The sequence below is a fragment of the Pteropus medius genome, unplaced genomic scaffold (genome assembly GCF_902729225.1).
Source record: "Pteropus medius unplaced genomic scaffold, Ma_sr-lr_union100, whole genome shotgun sequence".
In the NCBI taxonomy this organism is placed as follows: domain Eukaryota; kingdom Metazoa; phylum Chordata; class Mammalia; order Chiroptera; family Pteropodidae; genus Pteropus; species Pteropus medius.
The window spans coordinates 6,889,753-6,912,653 of NW_024343733.1; the positions used below are offsets into that span (position 1 = coordinate 6,889,753).

General features: G+C 44.2%; 1 protein-coding gene across 2 annotated transcripts; it reads right to left on the reverse strand.

Annotated features, from left to right (window-relative positions):
- Positions 1–217: 217 nt before the first annotated feature.
- Positions 218–22,834, reverse strand: SNAP29 (synaptosome associated protein 29). 2 transcript variants are annotated; one of them, XM_039868421.1, is made up of 5 exons: positions 22,371–22,834; positions 13,430–13,626; positions 9,579–9,664; positions 7,671–7,769; positions 218–3,419 (listed from the first exon to the last, which is right to left on the reverse strand). In XM_039868421.1, the coding sequence occupies exons 1-5, from the start codon at positions 22,605–22,607 to the stop codon at positions 3,262–3,264; spliced, it is 777 nt and encodes a 258-aa protein (XP_039724355.1). In that variant the 5' UTR covers positions 22,608–22,834; the 3' UTR covers positions 218–3,261. The 2 variants fall into 2 exon arrangements, with proteins under 2 accessions (XP_039724355.1, XP_039724356.1); XM_039868422.1 differs by having other exon boundaries at positions 7,671–7,754; positions 22,371–22,831.
- Positions 22,835–22,901: the final 67 nt, after the last annotated feature.

Consider the following 22,901-nt stretch of genomic DNA (forward strand, 5'->3'; position numbering starts at 1 on the left):
CCCTCATCTAGACAGTTCTGCAGAGTGAGCAGGGAGGTAGGAGATGGATAGGAAAGTACTCTGACAGATGAGAGGAGGGTTTCAAGAAGGAAGCTGGTTCATAGGGCTAACCGTGACAGGGAGCTAAATGTGGCAGGGAAGGCCAAACACAGGAAGACTAAATGAGGAGGATTCCCCTCTACCAACTCTTTGAAAATGATTATGTAGGAAACAGATTCTGATTTAAAAACTTCACATTGTACTTTATGGAATATGGTCATTTGTTGAATTGAAGGCACAGAGCATAAGAGCTATTCAGATATAGACTCGGAACAAAAAGCACATCCTCTCATGAGCACTTTTAATGACTAGATCATCATTCTGTACATAAGATCTTTTATCCATCAGAGCTGAAGATGCTCAACAACATTAACTTTAAAAATTTTGCAGAAAAGACCTATCCAGGCAAAGCATAAGATTTTTACTAAATTGGTGTAGTGTACACTTAAAATTACATATTCACAAAGAGTTAGAGAAATTAAAATGCACTTATGTTGTTTTCTCACCACCTGAGTTAAATTCAGGTTTCCTTTCCTACAGAATGTGCCAAAAAAAAAAAAAAAAATCCACGAGGCAATCCCACTGCTAAGTTACAAATCGCTAGATGTTAGAAATAGTTTCCAGTTTCCTCTGGAGGAGAATGCACTTATTTTTAGTTAGCAGAACATTTAACATATAACCAGCCTAAAGTTAGAAAAGCCACTTTTTTGAAGGCAGTTTGTTTCCAGCTCAACTGTGGAAATAAAAATCTGTCTTGTGGGCCTCTTCTGGCAAAAGTCGAATTCATCTTTTATGTCTTACCAAGCCCATTCCACAGTCAAACCCAGCCCAGGCACCTCTGAGTGTCCCCATGAGAGGTATCTAGTTTAGAGGATAGAATGTTTTCTTTTTGATCATTGCCATCATGTGCAAAGCTTCTGGAGGCTCCTCAGGTCTTTGTTCTGTGAAAATGCAAGCAACTTTGCTTTATAAAGTAGAACCAGTTAAGGGTCTCTGGTGGGTGTGGGAAGAAGAAAGTGGTTGGCTAGCTTGTAGCTTAGAGATAATACCTTGGCTGAGACGTTAGAATTAGGGCCTCTGAAAAAGAACAAAATAAATGATATGAGGCCCTCTAATGTGTCAGAGGAAGACAAATTTCTATAAAAGTGAGGGCAACTCTCCTTCCATAGGCTAAGGGTAAAAAAAAAAAAAAAGGAGAGAGGTGATTGGCTTCATCAATCCAACAAAAGACAAGGGAAGGTACATAAAATAAGGTGCTGCTTTACTTCAAGTCAGTTAAATCAGTAATCCCATTATGCAAATGGAAGGCTGCTGAAGAGATTGTTTAGTGGCAGGTAGCTGCATCTACTTGAAAAAAAAAAGTTTAGGTCTGAGGTATAATGACTAGTCTCTGTGAGTCTGTGTGATGATGATAAGCAGGAAAAAGTTAATATGACATACATGAAAGGTATTAGGAAAAAATCAGAATGAATGAAATATACACACTGGCTGCTCTGTTCTCTGGCTTCATGTTTTTTTGAGCAGCCTTTTTGCTGAAAGCCCTGTAAACTCATTTACTTTGGGCTGGGTATACATGTAAAAATTTTCCTTTCACTAGTTACCAAGAGAATAATCATGATGAGCTCATCTAATAAATGTCTAATTTGATCACATCCTTACATCCTGGGACATTCATAATATTGTGGATCACATCCTTGAGGCGACTGCAACTTGACAGAAAGCATCTGTTGATGGAGGTGGTCAATATTCTTAGGAAGGTCATGCATGGATGGAACTTGTAAAAACGATTTGTTACATAAATTCTGATGCATTCATTGCTGCAGCACTCTAAAGAAGTTTCCTTTGCTTTAAGGGACTTTGTTTACAGGCCACGATGGAAGTGGTAAAGGTCACATATTCGGTGCCATGTTTCAAGGTAAAAGACACTGGTATTTTAAAGTTTTTGACATAATCTGTCTTACTAAAATCTGTCCCTTTCTCCATCTTCAAAATATTTTCATTAATTTGTTTTTTAAAAAGACAAGAGTCTTGTGGCTTCCATTATTTTGTGGCTTCCATTATTTTGTACCAACACAAAGAAATCCATTTCATTATAGAAATCAATTGCAATTGTAATGCTTTTAAGTGATTCTTTTTAAGAAACGAAAAGAACAAACTGGACCAGTTAAAATGATGATGTTTGGTCTTTCTTTTTTAGCCAAATCCTTCTATACAAAGTCAGCATCATTTGTGGAGTTCCAGTCCTGAAACTGGGTGGCACAGAACCAAGTGCTGAGTCAATTCACCTTGTAAAACATGCAAGGAGAGTGAGTGGGATCCCTGGAGAGGTCAGGAAGAGCCCCAAAGGGGTGGAGGGCTCAGTGCAGGAACACTACTGCTTGGCCATGTCTGTGTGACGCTCCATTCCCAACTCTACAGGTCCTCCCATTGGTAAGCCAAGCAGCCATGAGCCAGTGGAGAATCTGTTTCTCCTCATGGACAGAGAGTCAGAGATGAAGACGTATGGGAAATAAGGGCTTACTCATTTCTCTATGTATTTCCAGGCACTGCAATGAGTAGGGCTTATCTGAGCCCCTTCTACTAAAATGCACACCAAGGATGGAGGTCAAGAGGGGAAGAGGTGACATATGTCAATAAAACATGAAATAATGCTGACATCCTCCATTTCTGAATCTTATAACGATCCTTTTCAAGGAAGCTGAATCACAATATGCTTAGTGTGCTTAGTGTCTGTGTGTGTGTGTGGGGGGGTGATCACTGCTACACAAGATGTGGGAAGGAAGGACCCTCCCCACAAATAACTGGCTCACAGGGTCTCTTATCCCTCCCTTAGCACTCTGATGATAAGACCTAGGAATGAAATATTGGCAAACAGGGATTGAAATTCTGCCCACATCTTTCCATTTGCTCGTTAAAGTGAGAAACACAACTTTTCCTTGTCATTTCAGCATGGTAATAGTCAAAAGCCCAGGATATTCAGGGCCAGGCTACTGTGCTCCAACTAAAACTCTAAGCATTCAGTTCAAAGAACTAAGAGAAGAGTTGGTTCTCAGAATAAGTGGGATGCACACTTCTTCGAAACAACAGAATCTCTTAAGACCCACTCTATTATAATATTTGCAAACATGTTAAATCACATACTAAAGTAATAAATGAAATTTCTTGGGAGTTTAAAAGATCTTTTGAATCTTTTCATCACAATGAAGTAGAACTTCTCTGTCTTTAAAGTTGTCGAACTTTTCTTTCTGTGCTTTTTATATTGACATCTAATTTGTCCACTTTGGTTGTGAGGCGGTCAATAATGTCATCTTGCTCCTCAATTTCTGTCTGCATCCCCAGGCCTATGTTCTTTAGCCGGCTCAGTCCCATGGACAGCTCATCTGTGAGAGAAGAAAAGACATGCTTTGGGAACTGCTTCTTGTTCCCTCCCAGGTGCTCAGCAACATTTAGGTCACCGAGTCCTTCTCATGAAACAGGCTACCTTTCAGAGCTTTGGTTATATTTTCCAAAATAGATGCAAGTGAAGAGAAAATCTGTTTTCTCAATAAAAAGTAATACGTGCTTGGAGTCACTACTCTCCCCACTGTTCACCTAAGATAACGGCTGTTAATATAACGGTGTTTGTCCTTCCAGTGCTTTAAAAAATGCATATAGAACTACGTGACTTTTTAGCAGCCTTTGAACCTTCTAGTAGGTTGCTGCAAATTGCAGGATCAGTACCTATGGAAAAGGGCACCGAGGGCCCTGGAAAATACGTTCCCTTTCAAGACCCTATAATGAGTACCTGGGAGAGGTATGCTGGATACTAAAAGCCAGACTCACTAGTCTGCTCTTCAGGAGCAAAAACCCCACATCAGTGAGTGGTGCCTGCTTTCCTTCCTTCCATCTCCAGCTCCCTAAAGTTAGATCAAGCACAGCTCTAGAATGGCAAATAGGAGAATCCATATTTGGAAATATGTCTGAGAGACAGACCTGGGAAGCGCTGTCTAATGAGAGCTCCTGTATCCAGGCTGCTCCAGCCCTAGACATCTCTTTGGAGAAGGCTGCACACCCTAGTCTCCTCTGCAAGTGGGAGGAGAAGGGGGGGTGTGTCTGTCGCTGCCCTGCTACCTGAGGTGCTCTGCCAGAGAACACATGAACCATAGATGTTCCTGTTGGACCTAGATGCTGGGAGGCCCCTTTACCAACATTAGGAAAATTCACATTTTCTCACACTTGTTCACTCACTGTTACCATTTCCCAGATCTTTGAACACCACACTGATGTTGCAAATGTTCTAGGTTATGACAATCTCCCAGAACTGGCCTGGCATCATTTCCTTTGCTTACTTTAAGGTCAGGAAGAAGGCAGTGGCCTCTGTACAAGCTGGATGCCCAAATCCCTGCAGCCCAGGGTCCCCATGTCAAAAGGAATAAAATGCTAAAGATCCTCAGTTCCTTTAGAGATGCCAGTTGGCTAAGCCCCAGGTAACTGTGGAGTACACTGCCTTAGGCAAAGGTTCAGCTCTTGTGCTAGGTTACATCATTATTGCTGAAATTCAAATTCTCCACCAGGGGAAATGCAGTATTCGGGGAAATCCAGGCCAATTCCATTGGGCCTGAGTGCAAATTATTATTTTTTTTTTTTAAATTTGAGTACAAATTCTGACCCTGCTCCTTAGGCAAGCTCCAGCCTGCCCAAGACCCTGACCACAGCTGACCTGAGCCCCTAGGAGCGCCTGGCCATAACGAGCTACCCTGGTGCCAGTTTTCTTCTGAGCTCATTCTATTTCCCTCATTAGGCTTTTCCACTATTGGTAATAAATATTTTCCTTCTGTTTCAAAAAATTGTAAAAATCAATCTCACATTCGTTTTAAAAGGGATATTGTCTATAAGGACGTGGCCAACCTTAAGAGTATGTGAAAGCTAACTTGGCACAGATGACATAAAGAGAGCTGAGGGTGAGTAAGGGGAAGAGACATGTGGAGGGACCCTGGGGTCCTCTAGCGCTGTGCCAACTGCAGAGATGAGTCTTGACTTCATTCTGTCTGGGTGAACAATAAAGCCTCTTTCCTAGGTTTTGTGAGTATGTGTGTGTGCACATGCATGTGTGCACACATGTAAATGGGAAGTGGGAGCTGGCAGCATGCCTAGAGCTGCTTTCTTTACTAAGAACAGCAGGTCAGGAAAGAGCCAGAGGGAAGAGAAAAAGAGATGGTGCTTTGTAAGCCCCTTTAATGCTAAATTAAAGATAAAAAAACCAAGTGAAAAAAAGCCAGAATCCAGAAAATACTGGTATTGGTACTATAAATCTAAGCAGGATCAATAAAAATAGTCTTCAGCTCCATGTTTCTTGAGTTTACTGAAACCCATGACCATGGAAAGTAAAATGTGTGAAGCCACCGCAGGCCATAGGAAGCTTGTCAGCAGCTGTGATAGCAAAGAACAGGCAGATAGCTACACTGAGATAAAAAGTGTGATAAAGTTAGATCTTGAATACTTTCCTAAACCTTTTTTCCTAAAATTTCTTTGAAAAGCACCCTCAGTCTCTAGGGGTGGGTTGGATTTACTGAATTCTGACCCTCTGCAGATCTCCCTCATCTTCCTTGGGAAAACTTTAGGTGGGGAAGACTGAAGGCCTTCAATCCCCTTTGCATTCCTCTGGAGCAGATCCCACACATGCACCTTCTGCCTGAGGCTTTTGGCTCCAGGGCAGAGTTCAGAGGACAGAAGGGTGAGTGGCTGACTGGGGCTTCCCTGGGCTCTAAGGGCAAAGGGCAGGTGGAGTCTGGTAGAGAACCTGCCAGGGCATGGAAATTGCTAAGATGGGCCCTCTTCCCCGCAGCGATGAAAGTCTAGTGCTGACATTCACACTGAGGGTAGCAGTGGTGAGCTGTGGGTGGTAAAATTATAGTTCTTTTATTTATTTGTTCTGGCTTATGTCTATTCTCTAAAATCAATGTCTTATTTCTGTAAAGATTTCTTTTCATGCTTAAAAGAAAGATTCTATTCCTGGACTCTGTAATTCCATTTCTAGTAATCTAGCTACAAAATGTAGCCAAAGGCTCCCTCACGAGAATGGACAGAGGATTATTTGCAGTAGCAAACAATGGATGTAACCTAAGTGCTGAACAGCAGGGGATGGAAATGGTAAAGTGCTTTTCAAAGACATTTTAAGAAAAAAGGTTTAGGAAAGTGTTCAAGATCTAACTGAAAAAGCAGGATAGGAAATGTGTATACTGAATGATCCTCAGTACATTTGACACTAGACATATGTACATGAAAACAGAAAGACTGGCACCATATCAGTGGCCACTGCTGGATAGGAGGATTTGGGGTATTTGTTTCTTCAAGCACTTTATCTAACTTTACAATTTTATACAATTAATCTATATACTTAGAAATGAAAGTAAATGTTACTAAAAAGAAAATGAGTATGGATTTGCCTAACATGCCCTCTACGCTGGCCAATCAGGGCTGCTGGATGGGCGCTGCTCTGTGTGAACCAGGGGCGGGGCCCACGCTGTGTCTCCTCCTGGAGACATCTATTATGTATCTTTATGAGATTCAGGTTTGTCTTCTACTAGACAACTTTAGAGCAGGGGTACATTTTACTTTTTGTCTCACCCACTTTGCCATCTCCTAATGGGGGTGAAAGACTAACGAGCAACCTAAGTAGTTATGGGACAAAGGTCAGAGGAAGAGGCACTATCTGAGACGTCACCTAGAATAAATTCATGGAAGCTGCTCACAGGTTAACTCCTACTGTCCGCATACGTGACGCTCCACCTGAACTTCAAATAACTGACTTCGCTCCTTTCATTCAAAGAATGATCATTGAGTGCTTGCCTGCTAGGCCTTGAGTGTAAAGTGGTGATGAACTGAAATATTCCTGTGTTCCTGGGAATTTATAGTTTGGTCAGGGAGACATCAGATGAGTTACTACAGTGGAAACAATAGGGTGCTTGAGAGACCAGAGGTGGCCACGTTAAAGCAGGGCTCATGGCATGAGAAGAAGCCAGCCTGCAAAGAATGGGAGGAAGGACTCTTCAGGCAGATGGGGGCAGTGAGGCAGGAAAGAACTGGGAACCACAAAGTGATGAGGGCAGGAGGGGTGGAGAGGAAGGCAGGGGCCAGAGGCCAGGGCGAGAGACCTGGGCTGTAAGGAACCAGTTGTGTGGCCAATGTGCTGTCATGGCCATGAGTGCCAGCTCTTATCAGACCAGGAAGTTTCTTACATGCTTGATGGGGTCTCTCATGTATCCCTCCCCCAGTCCTCAGAGGCAGGTTTTGTTCCTGAGCCTGGTTCACAAGGGAAGCAATGGGGGCTCCCCATGTCAGGTGTAAGGATTAGAACAAGCAGGGTTCAGGCTGCACAATATGGCCTCTCAGGCACTCGTAGTCTCTGTTGATGTCATGATTTAGATGAAAGGTGGGGATGGAGAGAAGTGGACAGACTCCAGAGAGTGAGGGGGTGAGATGGACATAACTTGTGTTGGATCTGACATGTGGCGAGAGAGAAGCAGACACCAGGTTTTGGTCTTGAGAACCTGGGTGCCTAATGGTGTACTGGTTGGCTAGGCATGAGGTGCCTGCAAGACAAGTGTCTCGAGTAAGGGACCTGCAGAGGCTGGTGCAGCTTCCGGTCTTACCTAGATTGTTGTCAACCTTCTGGTAATAGGCTCGAAGGTGTGGGTTCTTCGGGTAAGCATCAGTACTCACAGTAGAACTGGTCCCTGCAGGGACAGAGTCTGAGTTTAGAAAGAAACACAAGAATGGTTAACTCACATCTCTTGCAATGTTGCCTCACCAAATTAATCTTAATATGGAAAATGGGTGGAAGGAAGGAGGTGGTTGGTTCTGAGGCCATCTAAAGAGATGAGTGTGGAAACGGATAACATTTGGGGGCAGGAGCACTAGGCAGGCTGGTGGGAGTGGGAGAGACTCTTCCTTGGGGACAGCCCTTTAGAGATCGAAGACTCTCAACATATAGGTCACCTGACACACAAGTTCAGGAAAGAGAAAGAGATTCAAACCATAATCTGGCAGTAGATCTGCAATAATGCAAAACACCAAAGGCTTGTGAACAAAGTCTAAAAGACAAAGTTTAAAAAATAAAAATTGTTACGTTACAAAAATGGGATGGGTGATTTTTTTTCCTTTTGAAATTTATTTCTATACTCTTTTTCACTTCATAAACGAGTTAACAAGAAATGCTAAAAAATGCACATTTGCCCCAAGAAATAAATCTTCCTTCAACTTCAGTTTCTAAATGCATAGAAAAGCCTGTCTGTCATCTCAGTTTACATCTTTTTAGAAAACTTCCTTTTCAGACTTAGTGGAATTCCTCAAGCATACCTTACTGAAGCCATTCTACACCCTTAAAATTGTCTTTTGGGTGTAGGGCTCCTACTCTACTTCTTCAAGGTATGAAGAGCTCAGGTTTTTTTCCAGGTTTCTGTATTTTAGTTGTCCCACACTTCCCGGAGTTTTCGCCCTTCTTGAACTGAACTGTGTCAATCTTAGTCTTTCTTCCTCCATCAGTCCTCTCCTTGGCTGTGTCAACCATGATACTGGCGGGTTCCAGCACGTTCAGGGTGAGTCCTGCTTTCCTCGAAGGCAGCATATAAAGCATTTAGTTTCTAGAGCCCTGCCAATGGCCTGAGGGTCTACGGAAGCTCTCAGGAGGCTTAAATTCCCTTCCAGGTAAGGGATGTTTCTGGACCTGTCGTTTGATATTAACAGGCTGATTCGACACAAAACATTCTATCTTGCACACCTTGTCCATGTTGCTGCTTCTCTGCCTACTCAGGGGTACTGTATTAGTCTCTGCCTACTCAGGAGGCTGTATTAGTCTCCTACTGCTGCTATAATAAACAAATATCCTTTAATTCCGGAGTTTGGAAGCCCAACACAGGTCTTACTGGGCTAAGATCAAGGTGTCAGCAGGGTTCTGTTCCTTCTGGAGTTTCTTGGGGAGAATCAAATTCCTAGCCTTTTCCAACTTCTAGAGATCACCTTAATAGGTGGCCCCCCTTCCTCTATCTTCAAAGCCAGCAGCATAGTATCTTCCATCTTTCACTCTGACACTCTTTTATCTGCTTTCCGTTCCACTTAGAAAGGGCCTCTGTGATCACACTGGGGCTGACTGGATAATCCAGGATAATCTACCATCTCAAGGTCAGCTGATTAGCAACTGTAATTCTCTTTTTGCTATATAATCTAACATATTCACAAGGTCTGGGGATTAGGACGTGGACATCTTTGGAGGGCCATTTTTCTACTTATCATATGGGTTTTCCTGCAGTTGCCTTTTCGCTTCCAAAGGAACTGAGAGCTACATGAGGCAGACTCACTTTCGATAAGACACAGGCTCCTACTTCATCATGCCACCCTCCATGGTGACATATACCTCAGCTCCCTGAGAGCAGTGCTGGGTCCCTAACACCCTTCACCCAGAATATGAGATGAAAACAGCTGGAGCTCCCACTAACCCCCCTCCCCCGCCCCTGAGCCAACACCAAAGCCAAATGTGGGTGGGAACGCAGGTCCCTGCTAACCTGAGTCATTCAGCTTCCTGAGGTTTGGGTGGCTGGCTTGGTACTGTGCTTCTTGTTCTTTACTTGTACTTATAGCTTCTTTTAATCTTTGGATTAAAGTTAAGAAAAAAAATTTTTTAGAAAGGAAAACCACTTTGGCAGTACGGACAGTCTTTTCAAGTTAATGCCTATATGAGAAAATCAAATGGCTCCTTTGACTGCAGCAGGAATTCCATCAGCACCTCCTGCGACACTGTTGGCCACATGGGCAGTGATCCGAGACACCTGCTTCAGAAGCACAGCATCTGGTTAGGTAGCTCTCCCTCAGGAAAATGAGGATCCTAGCACCATGTGGAAAAGAAGCATATGAAACCACCAGTAGGTACTTTAGAATAGGGGTCAGCAAACTTTGACCTGTAGGCCAAATCTAGCCCCACCACCTGTTTTTACACAGACACGAGGAGAGAACAGCCTTTACAAATGTCCACTGGCAATCGATCAATTAAATGATAGAGAACACTAACTTTAAACCTCAGTTAAGAATTTCATTCTTATTAGTAGACTTGAATTACAAAGTGTACTCAATTATTATTTTCCTATTTTGACTTCTGTCATTCGTTTTTTTTTCTCATCATGTAAGTCTCTACAAAATATCTTTGATTTTGCTTCCTGGGCTGCTCCAGCTGTAGACAGGGACTTCATTCAGCAACTCAGAGATATTCAGACTACATTCGACACCTCACTGAATCCCCACAGGTATCACACGTGTTCTGGAAGCTGGGCCTCTCACAGTCTGCTTTTCTCTACCTCTGCTGACCAGCAGCCTGGCCATTTCCTCAGCTAAGCTGGAATCCTCAGTTGCTCTTCATTTTTGCTCTCCCTCTTCACAGATCCACTCTCAGCAATCCATGAAACAAAAGTCCTCTTGATCCCTCACATACCCCAGGAATGTGGTCCCTCCTTCCGCCCTGCCTCTCTTTACCCTCACAGAGATTAGCACCCTACTCCGCCTTTCCAATCTTTACTCCCAAGATGCTGGGCATCTTTCTAACAATCCTGACATGCATTTCTCTAGTTAAAGTCTTTACTGGCTCTCCGTCCATTCAGCGGAGCAAGTCTGGACTTCGTCAGGCTAATGGCTTTGAGGGCCCCCAGTGTTCCAGTGACGTGCAGAATACAGCAGAGTGTTCTGAAATCTGAGAATTTCATTACTTGGAAGCAGTGACCAAAGGTTTAGAACATACAACTGGTTTCTTTGAGCATGTCTGTCAGCCTCGTGTGTTGTTGGGCTGGGTGCAGATGGGAGATGCAAGGCTTCTGAGCCTGCCTGGCCATCACCCAGCATGCTTACCTCAAAGCCAACTTTTTTTCTGTGCACTTGCTTTCTTTGTGAAAAATGGTTCCCCGAAAGAAAGCCAATTCTAGGGATAGTGACAGAAGTGATAAGAAAGGGAAGTATAAGAGTGATTGCTCTTGGGCAGAAACCAAGTCTTAAATAAGAGAGTTTCAGGTTTAGTGGCTAAATCTGTGACCTAAGTGGAGCCCCATGAGCTTTAAATGGAAATGAGAGCGAGAAACTTATGAAGCATTGTCAGCTAGAACAAAACTGGTTTACCAAGAGAGAAAGAAAACTTTAAGAGAAGGCAAAAGGGTTTGTGCGATAGGGACATACACATGAAACACATGACTCGACAGAAGTCTGATCAGGAGAAAGTTATTTTAAGAGTCTTTAAATGACAAATATTCCTTTATTTATGAATTAAGGGTTTTAACAGATCACAAAAATTTACTCACAATTTACTACATTTTGTAGAAGTAATTATATATTGTAGCGAGTTTTGCAAATTTAGGGATTAGGAGCTTACAGGCCATGCCTCAATATTAAAAGCCTGCTGGGCTCCTGTTCTGGAAACAGTCAATGCCCTCCATTGCCCTGTCTGGGCTTTTCCAGTGCAGTGACTGCCATGTGTCTCCCCCTTTCCCCTTCTTTCAACTGGTAGGCTCTCATGCAACCCTGACTCCATGCAAAAGGTTAGCTCCTTAGTTCCTAGAGCCAGGCTCCCCGACTGAGCCTCCACTGCATCGCTGTTGATAGTCGGCCTTTCCCATACCTTCTAACAGATGGACCGACCTTGCTCTTGCAGCTGTCTCCTTGCCACAGGCATGGGCCCGCAGGGTGTGGGCGCTTAGATGAAGGAAGGAACCCATGCAATGCCACTGGAGCGGCCTTTCCTACAAAGCTGTACAGATCCGCATCTATGCACATTTGGGCAACAGCTGAATGAGAGTGAGTTGCTTCAGTTTTCAAGATGTTCCTCCCAAAATAAAGTTGCACATGGAGCTCCAGGATCTAAATGGCTTTTAAAGCATGATCAGGGCTATGGGAGTCCCATGAGTCCCAAGAAGCAGCCTTTGGGAGGAGGCGTGGAGGACACAGGTTAGTGCCAAACACAAACTCACCAGCTTCCCACTTCTCCTAGGGCTCACTCTGGTGCTGTGTTTGTGCAAGGTGGATGTCTCAGTCCAAAGCAAAGGGACATCCAAACTTCTTATGGTAATTACATGTAGCCAAAGACGAGGACACAAATCATCTTTCTGATTTGCATATTGACACAAAAAAAACTATTCCAGTTGGGATAAAAGAGTGACAAGATATTTGAAATTAGGGTCAGGCTGGATAATCAGGGGTGAATGGTAATTATAGCAGAGCCAAAAAACAAACAAACCCTCATAACCGTGACTAGTGTGTCCACAGGAAACAGCTCCTGGGCTCCCTACTAACTACCTGCTCCTTTTCCTGCAGTTTCCCCTCTGTAAGTGCAATGGCTTCACTTGTTTGTTCTTTCTGCTGCCACCATGGCTCCTTTGCCTACATTCGTTTTTCTCCAGCCCAAATGTGAGTTGGAGATAGTTTCCTAATTTCTTCCCCACTGCACTCTACTTTCTTATCTTGGTGGTTGCCACACAGGTGTGTATACACAGGTAAATAGTCACTGGTTCTCCAGTTAAGATGTGTGCATGTCATTCTACGTTGGTTATATAGTTTAATAAATACCTCATAAAGAATAGCTCTGTATATCAGAATTAATAACAGAGAGGGGGAGAAGGAGAGAGACAGAGAGAGAAAGAGAAAACCTGTATGATAGCGTTACATTAAACATTTTTCTGGGTTAAATAGAAGCGGCAAGCTATAAAGCCAAACGAATACTCTGGCGACAACTATGAAAACACCGAATAAAAGGAAAAACTAAATTTTAAGTGTTTGTGTTATGGTCGGTAAGGTGTAGATTTTCTATAATGTGGCTTCATTGTTTTTATAATAAAAAACATGATCTGAGATATGAATAATAGTAATCTATTGTGGTGGAAATTCGATTCTTTTATCTTTGAACATGTGACATTTTAAATGCCCACCAGAATCGCATGTATGATTTTATTATAACTTTAGCCAAAACTTTTGAGGAAAATAATCTCTAGTTAAAAAGAAAAAAATCAATTGGAAAATTGGCTTAGATATGCAAAAGTTCACTATACTTTTCAAAGCAAACATTTTGTAAAGTGAGTCATAGTTGTATTGATTAAGCTTTCTGAGATGAATGTTCTCTTTCAAATTACTGGGGTAACAATTACTGGAACAGTAATTTACTGAAGACCCAACTAAAGCAGAATTTACAGACTGGATGTCAAACACATGAAAATCATCAGGAGTGCTAGAGATAGGTATGTTTCAAACTGTTGGAAGACCAATGCCTTCTAATGAGAATCTTACAGGGTTCTTGGATCCCTTTAAGGCACTAGAAGTGGCCTGAGAGTCTTGGCCATCTGCACTGAACCCTGCTACTTTACATCAGGATAGCTGAAGACCCACTCACCTGTTGTTGGGCAGGGAGGTTACGGTGCCATTCTGTTCAAGTGAGGTCTCTGCTGGTTTGGATTTGAAGTAATTGACGAACCCCCCAAACACACTCTTAATGCTGTTAATGTGCTTCTGGCTGGTCTTCAAATCTTGATCCATCTTGTCCACCATCTTCTCTGTGCGTTCTAAGACTCCTCGCTGACGGACGAGCTCCTGCGGAAAATGAGAGGCAATGGTATTTCATGTTTTTGTGATTTTTCTTCTACCTGTAGAGGACCACACACAGCAGGCTCTTCATAAACCCCCAGTGAGCACATACAAGGACAGATGCTGGCATTTGTGTGAGGCACACTATCCTTTCTGACAACACATATTTTTGTCTTCCCCACTCTGCCTTACCTCTATTTGCTTTTGAGTCCCTTTCCCCTCCTGCCACTATGAGGTCAGCTCACAGGACCACATTAGATGGATAAAGTGTGCTTGTGGGGATCAGACTGCAGGGCTTCCACTGGCAGCAGACCTGGTCACCCTTACAGGCTTTGACCTAGCACTGCCCCTGGACTATGGTTTTGTACTTCCTCTTTTCAGATATCGGCATTCCCATTGAGCCACCTGGCTCAGGTCATGTCTTCAAACTCTATTTTGTACACTAGATTCTAGGGTCCTTTCTGGGCCCTGTTAATGTTTGATTCCAGTTACTGCATAGTTGCACCTTTAAAACTTCTAACAAGGGTGACCCTTTCAGAAGGCCTTTCCACATGCTACTTTCTCTGCCAATAATGCTTCTCTCATCCAGGTACTTGCATGACTCTCCTCCTCACTTAATTTGGAACTCCACTCAGAGGCCACTTCCCTGAACATCCTCGCTAAAGCTGAACTCCATCTTTCACCCTCAACCCTCCACTCTCCACCCTTGACCTGCTTTAGTTTTACTTTTCTTTACAGCAGGGACCTGCTTTATACACTGCTGTGTTTCTAGTGCCTCGATCGGAGCAGTTGCTCACTGTAAATTTGCCAAATGGGCACACGAATGATGCTCTGTGACCACGGGGACAGCACGGACCTTATTCCTCAAGAGCTGATGCTTCTGGCTGTGGATGTGAACTCACCACCAAAGCGACACTAACACTTTCATTTGTGCCAAACTTGCTTTAGTCCCTTTTTCAGGCCATTCTAGCATGTTTCCTCCATATGATCTGCCTTTCCAATCAGAAGGCTCCCAAGCCTCTCAAACTTTTCTTCTTTCACCTCATAAGGGTGGCTCCGGTCCTTAGCTGCCTTCCTCTCAATCTTCTAACCTTGCATCTCCCTGTGGCTCAGCAATTTTATTAACTGTGCAAATAATCTTTAGAGATGTTCTCTCCTGATACCTAAAAACAAAGTCATGAACAATTTAAACAAACACCCTGGAAATTTGAAGAAAATATAAAACTATAGATAATGTGTTTGAGAGTCCATTTCAGATACAAAAGTGTTAAGAGAAAGCTTTCAAGACATTTAGGGGCTCAATGTATAATCTGAATTCTTAATGTTTAGCAGATGAAATTTAAAAATAATGTACAGACAAAAAGCTAACGCATTGGTTGAATTTACTATTAAATTCTGTGTAACTCTTGTTGGAAATAAACTTAAACTGCTGAGCTTTACAGCTTTGAACATTTAAACATTTTTTCACCAGCTCAGGAGACATGTCTGAAGAAACCATCAGACTTTTTCAAGTAAAAAGAAAAATGTTTTCTGGACTGTGTTTGTTAATATGTCAAGCAAATTTTGTAAGGGTTAATTTTCAGGGAAAAATAGATCTGCTAATTTATCTAGAGTTTCCACTTCTTCCAACACTTTAAGTTTGTCATCTTCACATCCATTCTAAGTTTTTTCTAGAACAAAGGAGAGCTATAAATTAGGATTAAAATGATTTTCTCCCACATTCACATGTTTTCTGAGTTGATACATTTCTAACAGTCCAGTCTCACCCAGCTTATTTCACATACTGCAGAAGACAGAAGAATTTGAAGCTGGAGAGGCACTTAGGACAGCCAAGGATGGAAGTGGTGGCCAGGGCTCAGTTGTCCGCCAGGAGGCAGGTTCTCGGTTTCCCTGACAGCGAGCTCTCCCATCACAGCTTGGCTTGTCTCACCACTACTTGCCTTCCCACCACGGCCTCTCTACATCAATTTGAAGAGTCACAGCAGCAACAAGTAGCTGACAATATCTTCCTCATTTCAGTGAGATTTTATTTTTTTCTGTTTGCAAGTGACATAGTCTCTCAAATTCTCAGGGTTTCCATCACTGTGCTGACTTGGTATGGAAACCAAATGTCTGATTTAGATATTATGACAGAAGTGCAGAGAAATATGTAGGGGTGGCTTATCCTGCTGTCAGGCTGGAAGGCCAGAAAATGAGTGCTGTTCTGTTCTCTGGAAGTTTCTGTGAGCTGGAAGCCTGTGTTTACCAGAGGTGATCTGCTGGTCAGGAGGCCAGCATAGGAGGAACTTCTGTTAAAATCCTCCCCCAGGGGCAGAGGAAAGGACTGACTCCATGTGCCTGTGACCTAGTTCTAACCAATGAGGAAGAAAGGTTTGACAGAGCAAACACCAAGAGTGCCAGGACAGAAAGGGCAGGCTAAGCAGGCCCTGTACCCCAGCCATTACGAAGGCAGGCCTCAAATGCTCCTGTTCCACAGAAAGGGGGCCATGTCACATCTTCTCCATTGGTTCCTGTGAGAATGGGAACTGGCCGAAGAGACCAGGGCGGCTGGGAGTTCTGCAAAGTGCCCTCAGTGTAAAGGGCACACATGCAAGGACTTAGCTCAGGTGTTAGTATTACAGGTGATTCCCTCTCTCCCTTGAGCCCCAAAAGAAATTTCCTAAAGTTAAACTGGAAAAGAAGATGGTCAGAGAAAAAATCTGGCTGGTAGTACAATGCTGAGGGACAACACAGAGAGAGGGAGTATCTCAATTCCTCTTTGGCTTGTGACTTTCTGTCAAGCACAGGGATTTCTGATAGAAAAAAGGGAAGTAGAAAAAGACAGCTGAAGACTCTGTGAGGGCATATACTGCCCGACATGAGGTGACACTTGACAGATGGAGTATGTCCAAGGGCCCTGTGAGGACATGAAGACATCAGAGAATCATGACTGGCAGAGTGCTCTTTGAAAACACACACACAATGACAGAGGTGCTGCAAGATACCTGCCAACAGGTATTACCTAGCACCCACTCCCTCTCTGCCAGGCTCTGTTCCAGGTGCATGGGATTCAAGGGTGAACTAAACAACCCCAAATGTCTGGCCTGATGGAGCTGACAGTCTAGTGGAGGGCAAGATGAGGAAAGTTCCATCTGACTTTTCATTTTCTGACAACACTGAAGTGGTGGGAATCTGAGAAAGGCAGCTGGTTCCTTGCTTCACTGAGCTTAGTCTCTTGGGAGAGACAGAAAAGAAAGCCATCATACCCATGCATGATTTAAGCTCTGCCAGGGTAAGCCCCTCTCAAGGATTCCTCAACCTGGATTAGAGGGGGTCAAGTAGGTTCACTGATGGGGTGAGAAACTGAAAGCTGAGAAGTTAGGGAGTCAAAGGGTTGGGGTGGAGCAAGAGCATTCGGGCAGAGGTAGCAACCAGAGCAGCTGGAGGAACTGAGAGAGAAAGAGGAACTGTGTGCGGTGAGCGTGAAAGGGAGCAGGCGGGGATGCCTGGCAGGACCCAGAGGGGATCACCGAGTGGGTGGAGCTACGGCTTTCCAAGGGCAGCAGGGACCACCAGACCCCAAACCCAATTCACAGCCAATAAATCTTATAACATCAGATAGGTCTCAGGGTCTTCCATGCCTGAGCCATGCCTGGAACTCCTGAGAGAAAGGTGTCTGTACTAAGTTTCTCATACTAAGCTTATAATTAAACTTGGGTATCGAAATGATAAGTAGGCAGAAGTCAATTTGGAGTCAAAAAGCTGAATCTAGAAACTTGAAATTTATCTTCATTACATAGCTCCTCTTACAACAGAGCATACATATGTACAAGCGCTGACAGAGATGCATGAGCAAGTGTGGAGCATGTGTAAAACTGGGCTCTGTCTCACTGCAGTAGCATGTGAGTCTCAGAGCATGTCTCGTAGCAGTGGCATGGAGTGATTCAAAAACACAAATCGAGTTTTAGGTTGCACAAAAAAACACTAAGGGCAAAGATGGTACTGCTAGTGCCCCTCATGGCGTGTGTGCAGGCTGACCTGGGGCCCAGTAAAGGGCTAACTCAGCAAACCTGGGCTGTCCACATCCTGCACATTCCAAAGAAAGGGCTGTCTGGCTCCTTGCCCTTGACTTACCCTGCTCTTGCTCCACCCCACTCCTTTGATTCCTTAACTTCTCAGCTTTCAGTTTCTCACCCCACATCCCCACGTTACCCCCTCTAACCCAGGTTTATCAGGGTAAAGAGTGTCTTTGTTTATCTGAGTCCTCAGGCCAGGCAAGATGGTTTATGCTAACAATGTTATTTATGATGGGTGCCTTGGGCCACATGCTTACTTTCCAGAAGGGCTGGAGACTAAGGTCAGCCAGGCAGCCATGTAGTCATGGCTGACTCCCAATAAAATCTCTGGACTCCCTGACTTAAGTGAGTTTCTTTGGCTGGCCATACTCTGTGTGGTGTATGTTGTTGTACATCATTATTGGGAGAACTAAATGTTGTCCACACAACTCCATTTGGAAAAAACAATTAGAAGCTAACGCCTGGTCTCTTTTGGACTCTGTCCTACAAGCCTTTTTTGTTTGAGGATTTTAATCTGCATCCTTTCACCGTAACAAATCATAACCATAAGTGTAACAGTTTTGTTGAGTTCTGTAGTCCTAAGGAATCACTGAACCCGAGGGTGATCTTGGGGACCCTCAAACAACACCTCCAACAGCACTTCCTACTCTCAGAACCATCAACTCAGAGGCAGAAGGCTGGAGAGAACACAGCCCCTTAGCTTCCCTCAGCACATGACCTGGTTAGCAAAGCAAGGTCTCTTGGGACAATATGGACATTTCAGCCATCAATGGACATTTCAGGAAGGAGCAGCATATATAGCCAAATGCCACAACTCCAGTGTGGGATATCTGATGTACCTGAACAGTACATCAGTCTTGTTACAGTTAAGGAGCCAGAAAATTTGTCTAGGATCCAAGAACTTTCTAACAGTTGAATTCAACCATTGATAGTTTATGAAAAATAAATAAATCCAGAACAGACCTACTGGTGAAAATGTGAACCAATGACATTTCTCTATCAGAGTCCCTTAAACCTGGTAGAAATAGCCTGAAGTGCTAAATGAGGCATTTTCTGGTCATCAGGAGTAGGATTTCATCCAGTCAGAGCTCAAATCATTCTTCCCACCTCAATCTCTCTTTCATGTCCAATCAATCCTCTGCTCCCTCCTCTTCTTTTTCCTTCCCTTCCCCAGAGCATTTATTCGCCTGGCAACTATTTGGGGAGCACCTGATGACATAAAGGACACTGTGCTTAGATATGAGAGAATAGAAGGTTGAGCAAGAGACTGTTCCTTCTCTACAGCTGACACTGAGAAATCTACTGGGGAATTAACATAGCAGATGTTAACATAGCAGATGTCTCCCTGCTCCACTTGCTTTTGTGTCAGGACAGTGTTGTGCTACAAACTCTGGCCACATCAGAACCACCACAGGCTGCCTTAGAGAAGAGGCTCTGGTCAGTATGGCCCCTCATTTGGATTGGGAAAGGCTCTGCTCAAGACCAGTTTCCCAGAGAATGTGGGCACCACCCTAAGTTATGGAGATGACCTGAATAGATAGCCACCATGACCACTGTTCCTGGGTTAGGAGGATGTTTTTCTCTCATTCACCTGACTTTAATGCCCAATGTGGCTTCAGTGACTGTTGAGTGCTGGAAAGACACTGAGAAGGTGAGTGCGGCCCCTGCATGAAACAGTGTTCAGGACGTATGGGATAGGGTGGCAGAGTGCATCACGTTTGAATCCTACCAAACACCACTTCCTTCCCACTGATGTTACTGCGCCAGCTGTTCAGACCTCAGTCTAACATTTGTTGCTGGATTCCCATGAACTGAGATCCCTGGCCCCATAAAACTTCACTAGAGCATGGACAGCTCACAACCAGAGAGAACGAGAAGTACTCTAGCCAGGAGGGTCTCCTCTGCCAGGGTGGTGAAAAGGGTGTATTAAAACCGCGTCCAAGTAGAACACAAACAGGCTCACCCAAAGGTGCAAACGACTCAAATGACCATCATCAGGGGACTGGCTACATAAATAGAAGCCATCATTCAATGGACTACGGCATAGCTTAAAAAAAAAAGGAGCAACACATTATATACTGCTATGGAACAACTCTAATCCTATTAAGGAATGTGCAGATTTGAATGTATAGCATGTTTCTGCTTAGGTTAAAGTTGAAAAAAAAAGGAAAAAGGCTATAAGTATGCCTTTATACACAGACTATCTCCACAGTGAAGGAACTGACAGAAAGTGGCTGCTGTGGGGGCAGAGGGTGAGGGAAGACTTCATAGAACTCTGTATGTTTTGAATTTCAAACCATGTGATTAGACTGTCACTTCATAAAAATTAAACCTTAGAGAAAAAAAGAAGAAATAAGTCACACTTACAAAATAGAAGAGCTGAGTGGCCTACAAGTCTCTCTATAGTTCTGGACTGTGCTTAGCAGAACAGCTGGGTGCCAACCTGCTCTTCCTTGCCTACTTCTCCTCTGTCCTTTGGCAGTCATGACCTGTGGCTAGTTTTTGTGAGAAATCTTGCCAGGTTTCACAAGAGAAGGGCAGCTCTCCTTTGCTAGAGGTGACTTGACTAAGTAATTACCCTACTTCTGCCAAGCCGGGACTGGATTATGACCTCTCCAAACCAATATTGTTTGTAAGCTCCTGTCTTCTATAAAAATCTGTCATGTTCTGGCAAGTTTCATTGTGCTGGGCATCTGGTAGGCATCCATCTAAGTTGGGAGGTGGGAAGGTGACTTGGGTCTGTTGGGAGCCACCCTGTACACTGAGTGGCAGGAAAAGCTCGCCTGTTTCAGACCCCCATTGCCACTCTAAGGGGAATGAAAGAGTGATGAGGGTGATTCAAAGACAGTTTGGAGAATATGGGGTAGGGGTACTGACCATTCCTGCCTCTGGTAATTGAGAACTGATTCAATCCTGGAAAATTCAATGTGTAATCATGCTAATGAGACTGTCACCTGTCTAGTCACAATCATAGTGTACTTTTCACAGTAACGCCAGCTTGGCCCAGGCAAAACCCTCACAGAGTGCCTGAGGTGCCACTCTGAGTCTGCTCTCACAGTCCCCACTGCATACACAGAAAGACCTCTGGGGGCAGCATAGGGTGTATACAATCCGAATGAAACAACTCACATCTACTATGTTTTTGGCTCCCTTGAGTTATGAGACCAGACCTTCTCTCTGACCATGAAAGGGTCCTAAATTGCCTCGTCCAGGCCCTTACCCAGCACACGACCTGTGAATCACTTCCCTGCTCAGGAGCCCAGGAGCTCTGGTGCTGGACCAGTGCCTTTGCATTCCTCCTCTCTTCCTGGGATCATCCCTCCTCCTCCTCCTTCTCTTCACTCCTCTTGTCTAAACTTTAGCCTTAAAAGCCAGATTCAAGTTTATTCTCTGCCATGACACCAAACTTCATAGCATTCTGATTTCCTACTTCATTTTTTCCTCACTGTTTCCAAAAATGACTCTTCAAACAGTTCTTAGTTGGTTTCCTTGGGCCTGGAACACTCAATCTAGTGATCTTATCACCAGAGCCCTCAGATAATCCAAATCTAAATCAACATTTTCCATTTAGACTTCAACGCAGGAATCCTGTAGATCTGAGATGTTAAGAACTACAAGCTAAACTTCCTCAGCAAGCTAAAGATAAGAAAGTGGGCCAATGAGGAATACTGTAACAGGAAAGTAGCCAAGGGAAATCACCCAAAAATGGGCAATGGAGAAATCATGGTGATGACTGTTTGAGAAGTTAATCAATATACCTCAAAACTCTCCAAGACCATAAGTAATCAGGTCAGAATGACCTCTGCCAGAGAAAAGAATTGCAAGGAGACCCATGGAGAAAGAGGACACTTTAGCTTCCAGCATTACATTTCAAAGCTACATAAGCTTAATTTTTCTTAGCTGACATATCAATAATCTACTATTACATTTTTTAAAACTTAAAAAAAAAAATGCCATACAAAACCACTTCACTAGTAGGCTGAGAAGAGAATGTGGGGCCTAAGAAAGAATAACCCTCGAGGTCCTACTCTGAAGTCTTCTATGGATGGAAAGAGCTGATAAAGGCAAATTGGAGCAATAGACTGTCTCAACCATACATTTATTTAGAGCTTTGGATTTGACAAGACCCTAGACTCGATCAAATCCAGCTCTGGCTTACTCAGCAGCTTTCCAGGAAGACAAGACCTCAACACCTCTACTAGTAAAGTGGAGAAGTGATCAGTGATGGGAAAGAATTCAAGGCCCATTTCCTCTGAAGCTTCAGACATCAGGACACACACAGACGTCACTCGTTCCGGGTCACTCAGGGAGGAATGGCTGAAGCCCTGGGGCCAGGCTTCTGACCAAGAAATTATGTAAAAGAAACAGACTCTCCATTTCCTTAACCCTGGCTCTGCTGTTCAGAATTTTTACTTACCTGGACAGTACAATGAAGAGAGTACCTTTGAATGAGGAGTAGAAAAAATCAACTAAACAGACTAATGGCTAAGGAAGATTCTCGGGATGCAGACAGCCTCTTTCATGAACTCAAGAGGCACATCTCTTTACACGGTTAACAAATTATTACAAATCATCAAGTCACTAAAGTACAAGAATCTATTCTAGCCAAGTCGATAATTCCCCAAAGATCGTGAATAAAACATTTCTTGAACCCGTGTGACTGGCCGGTCCAGCCCAGCGCTGTTCCAGACTCACCTCAGAAGAGGCGACCCCGATCTTCTCGGACTCATACATGAGGGACAGGGACCTGCTGGTGCTGGCGGCCATAGACTCGGCCTTGCGCATCACCTCCTGCCGCAGGTACTGCTGTCTGTCCGTAGGCGTGCCGGATCCGTCGGGGAGGTCGCGGGAGTCCTTCCACGCGACCGGCGGGGCGCCCTCATCCTCTACGTCGTCATCGAACGGGTTGTAACTTTTGGGGTAGGCCGACATGTTGCCAGCGCTCGGCTCGGTCTAGGCAAGAGCAGGAGGTGCGCGGCCGAGGCGAGAAACTGCCTTTCCGGGATCGCAGGGGACCCAGCCGCCTTCCCGAAGCCCTCGGGAAGCGCCCACCTTATAGCCAACCTCGGTCTAGAGTCACACTCTTCCTGTCGACGCCGCAGACGCAGCGCGAGTTTCTTTCGCACGTCGAGGTGGGCGGCCCCGCCTTCGGAGCCGACCATTGTGCCCAGCGGCTTGGGGAGGAACAAACCCGGCGCGCGTGGCCACTGCTAACTGCACAACTTC

What these genes read in the sequence shown, in the direction of transcription:
- SNAP29 (XM_039868421.1), bottom strand. Translation starts at nt 22,607, where the DNA reads ATGTCGGCCTACCCCAAAAGTTACAACCCGTTCGATGACGACGTAGAG. An exon ending in CAGGAAGCTGAATGACTCAG is followed by an intron (nt 7,770 to 9,578) that starts GTTAGCAGGGAC and finishes TTCTAAACTCAG; the next exon opens with ACTCTGTCCCTGCAGGGACC. An exon ending in GAAGGTTGACAACAATCTAG is followed by an intron (nt 3,420 to 7,670) that starts GTAAGACCGGAA and finishes CTTCTCTCACAG; the next exon opens with ATGAGCTGTCCATGGGACTG.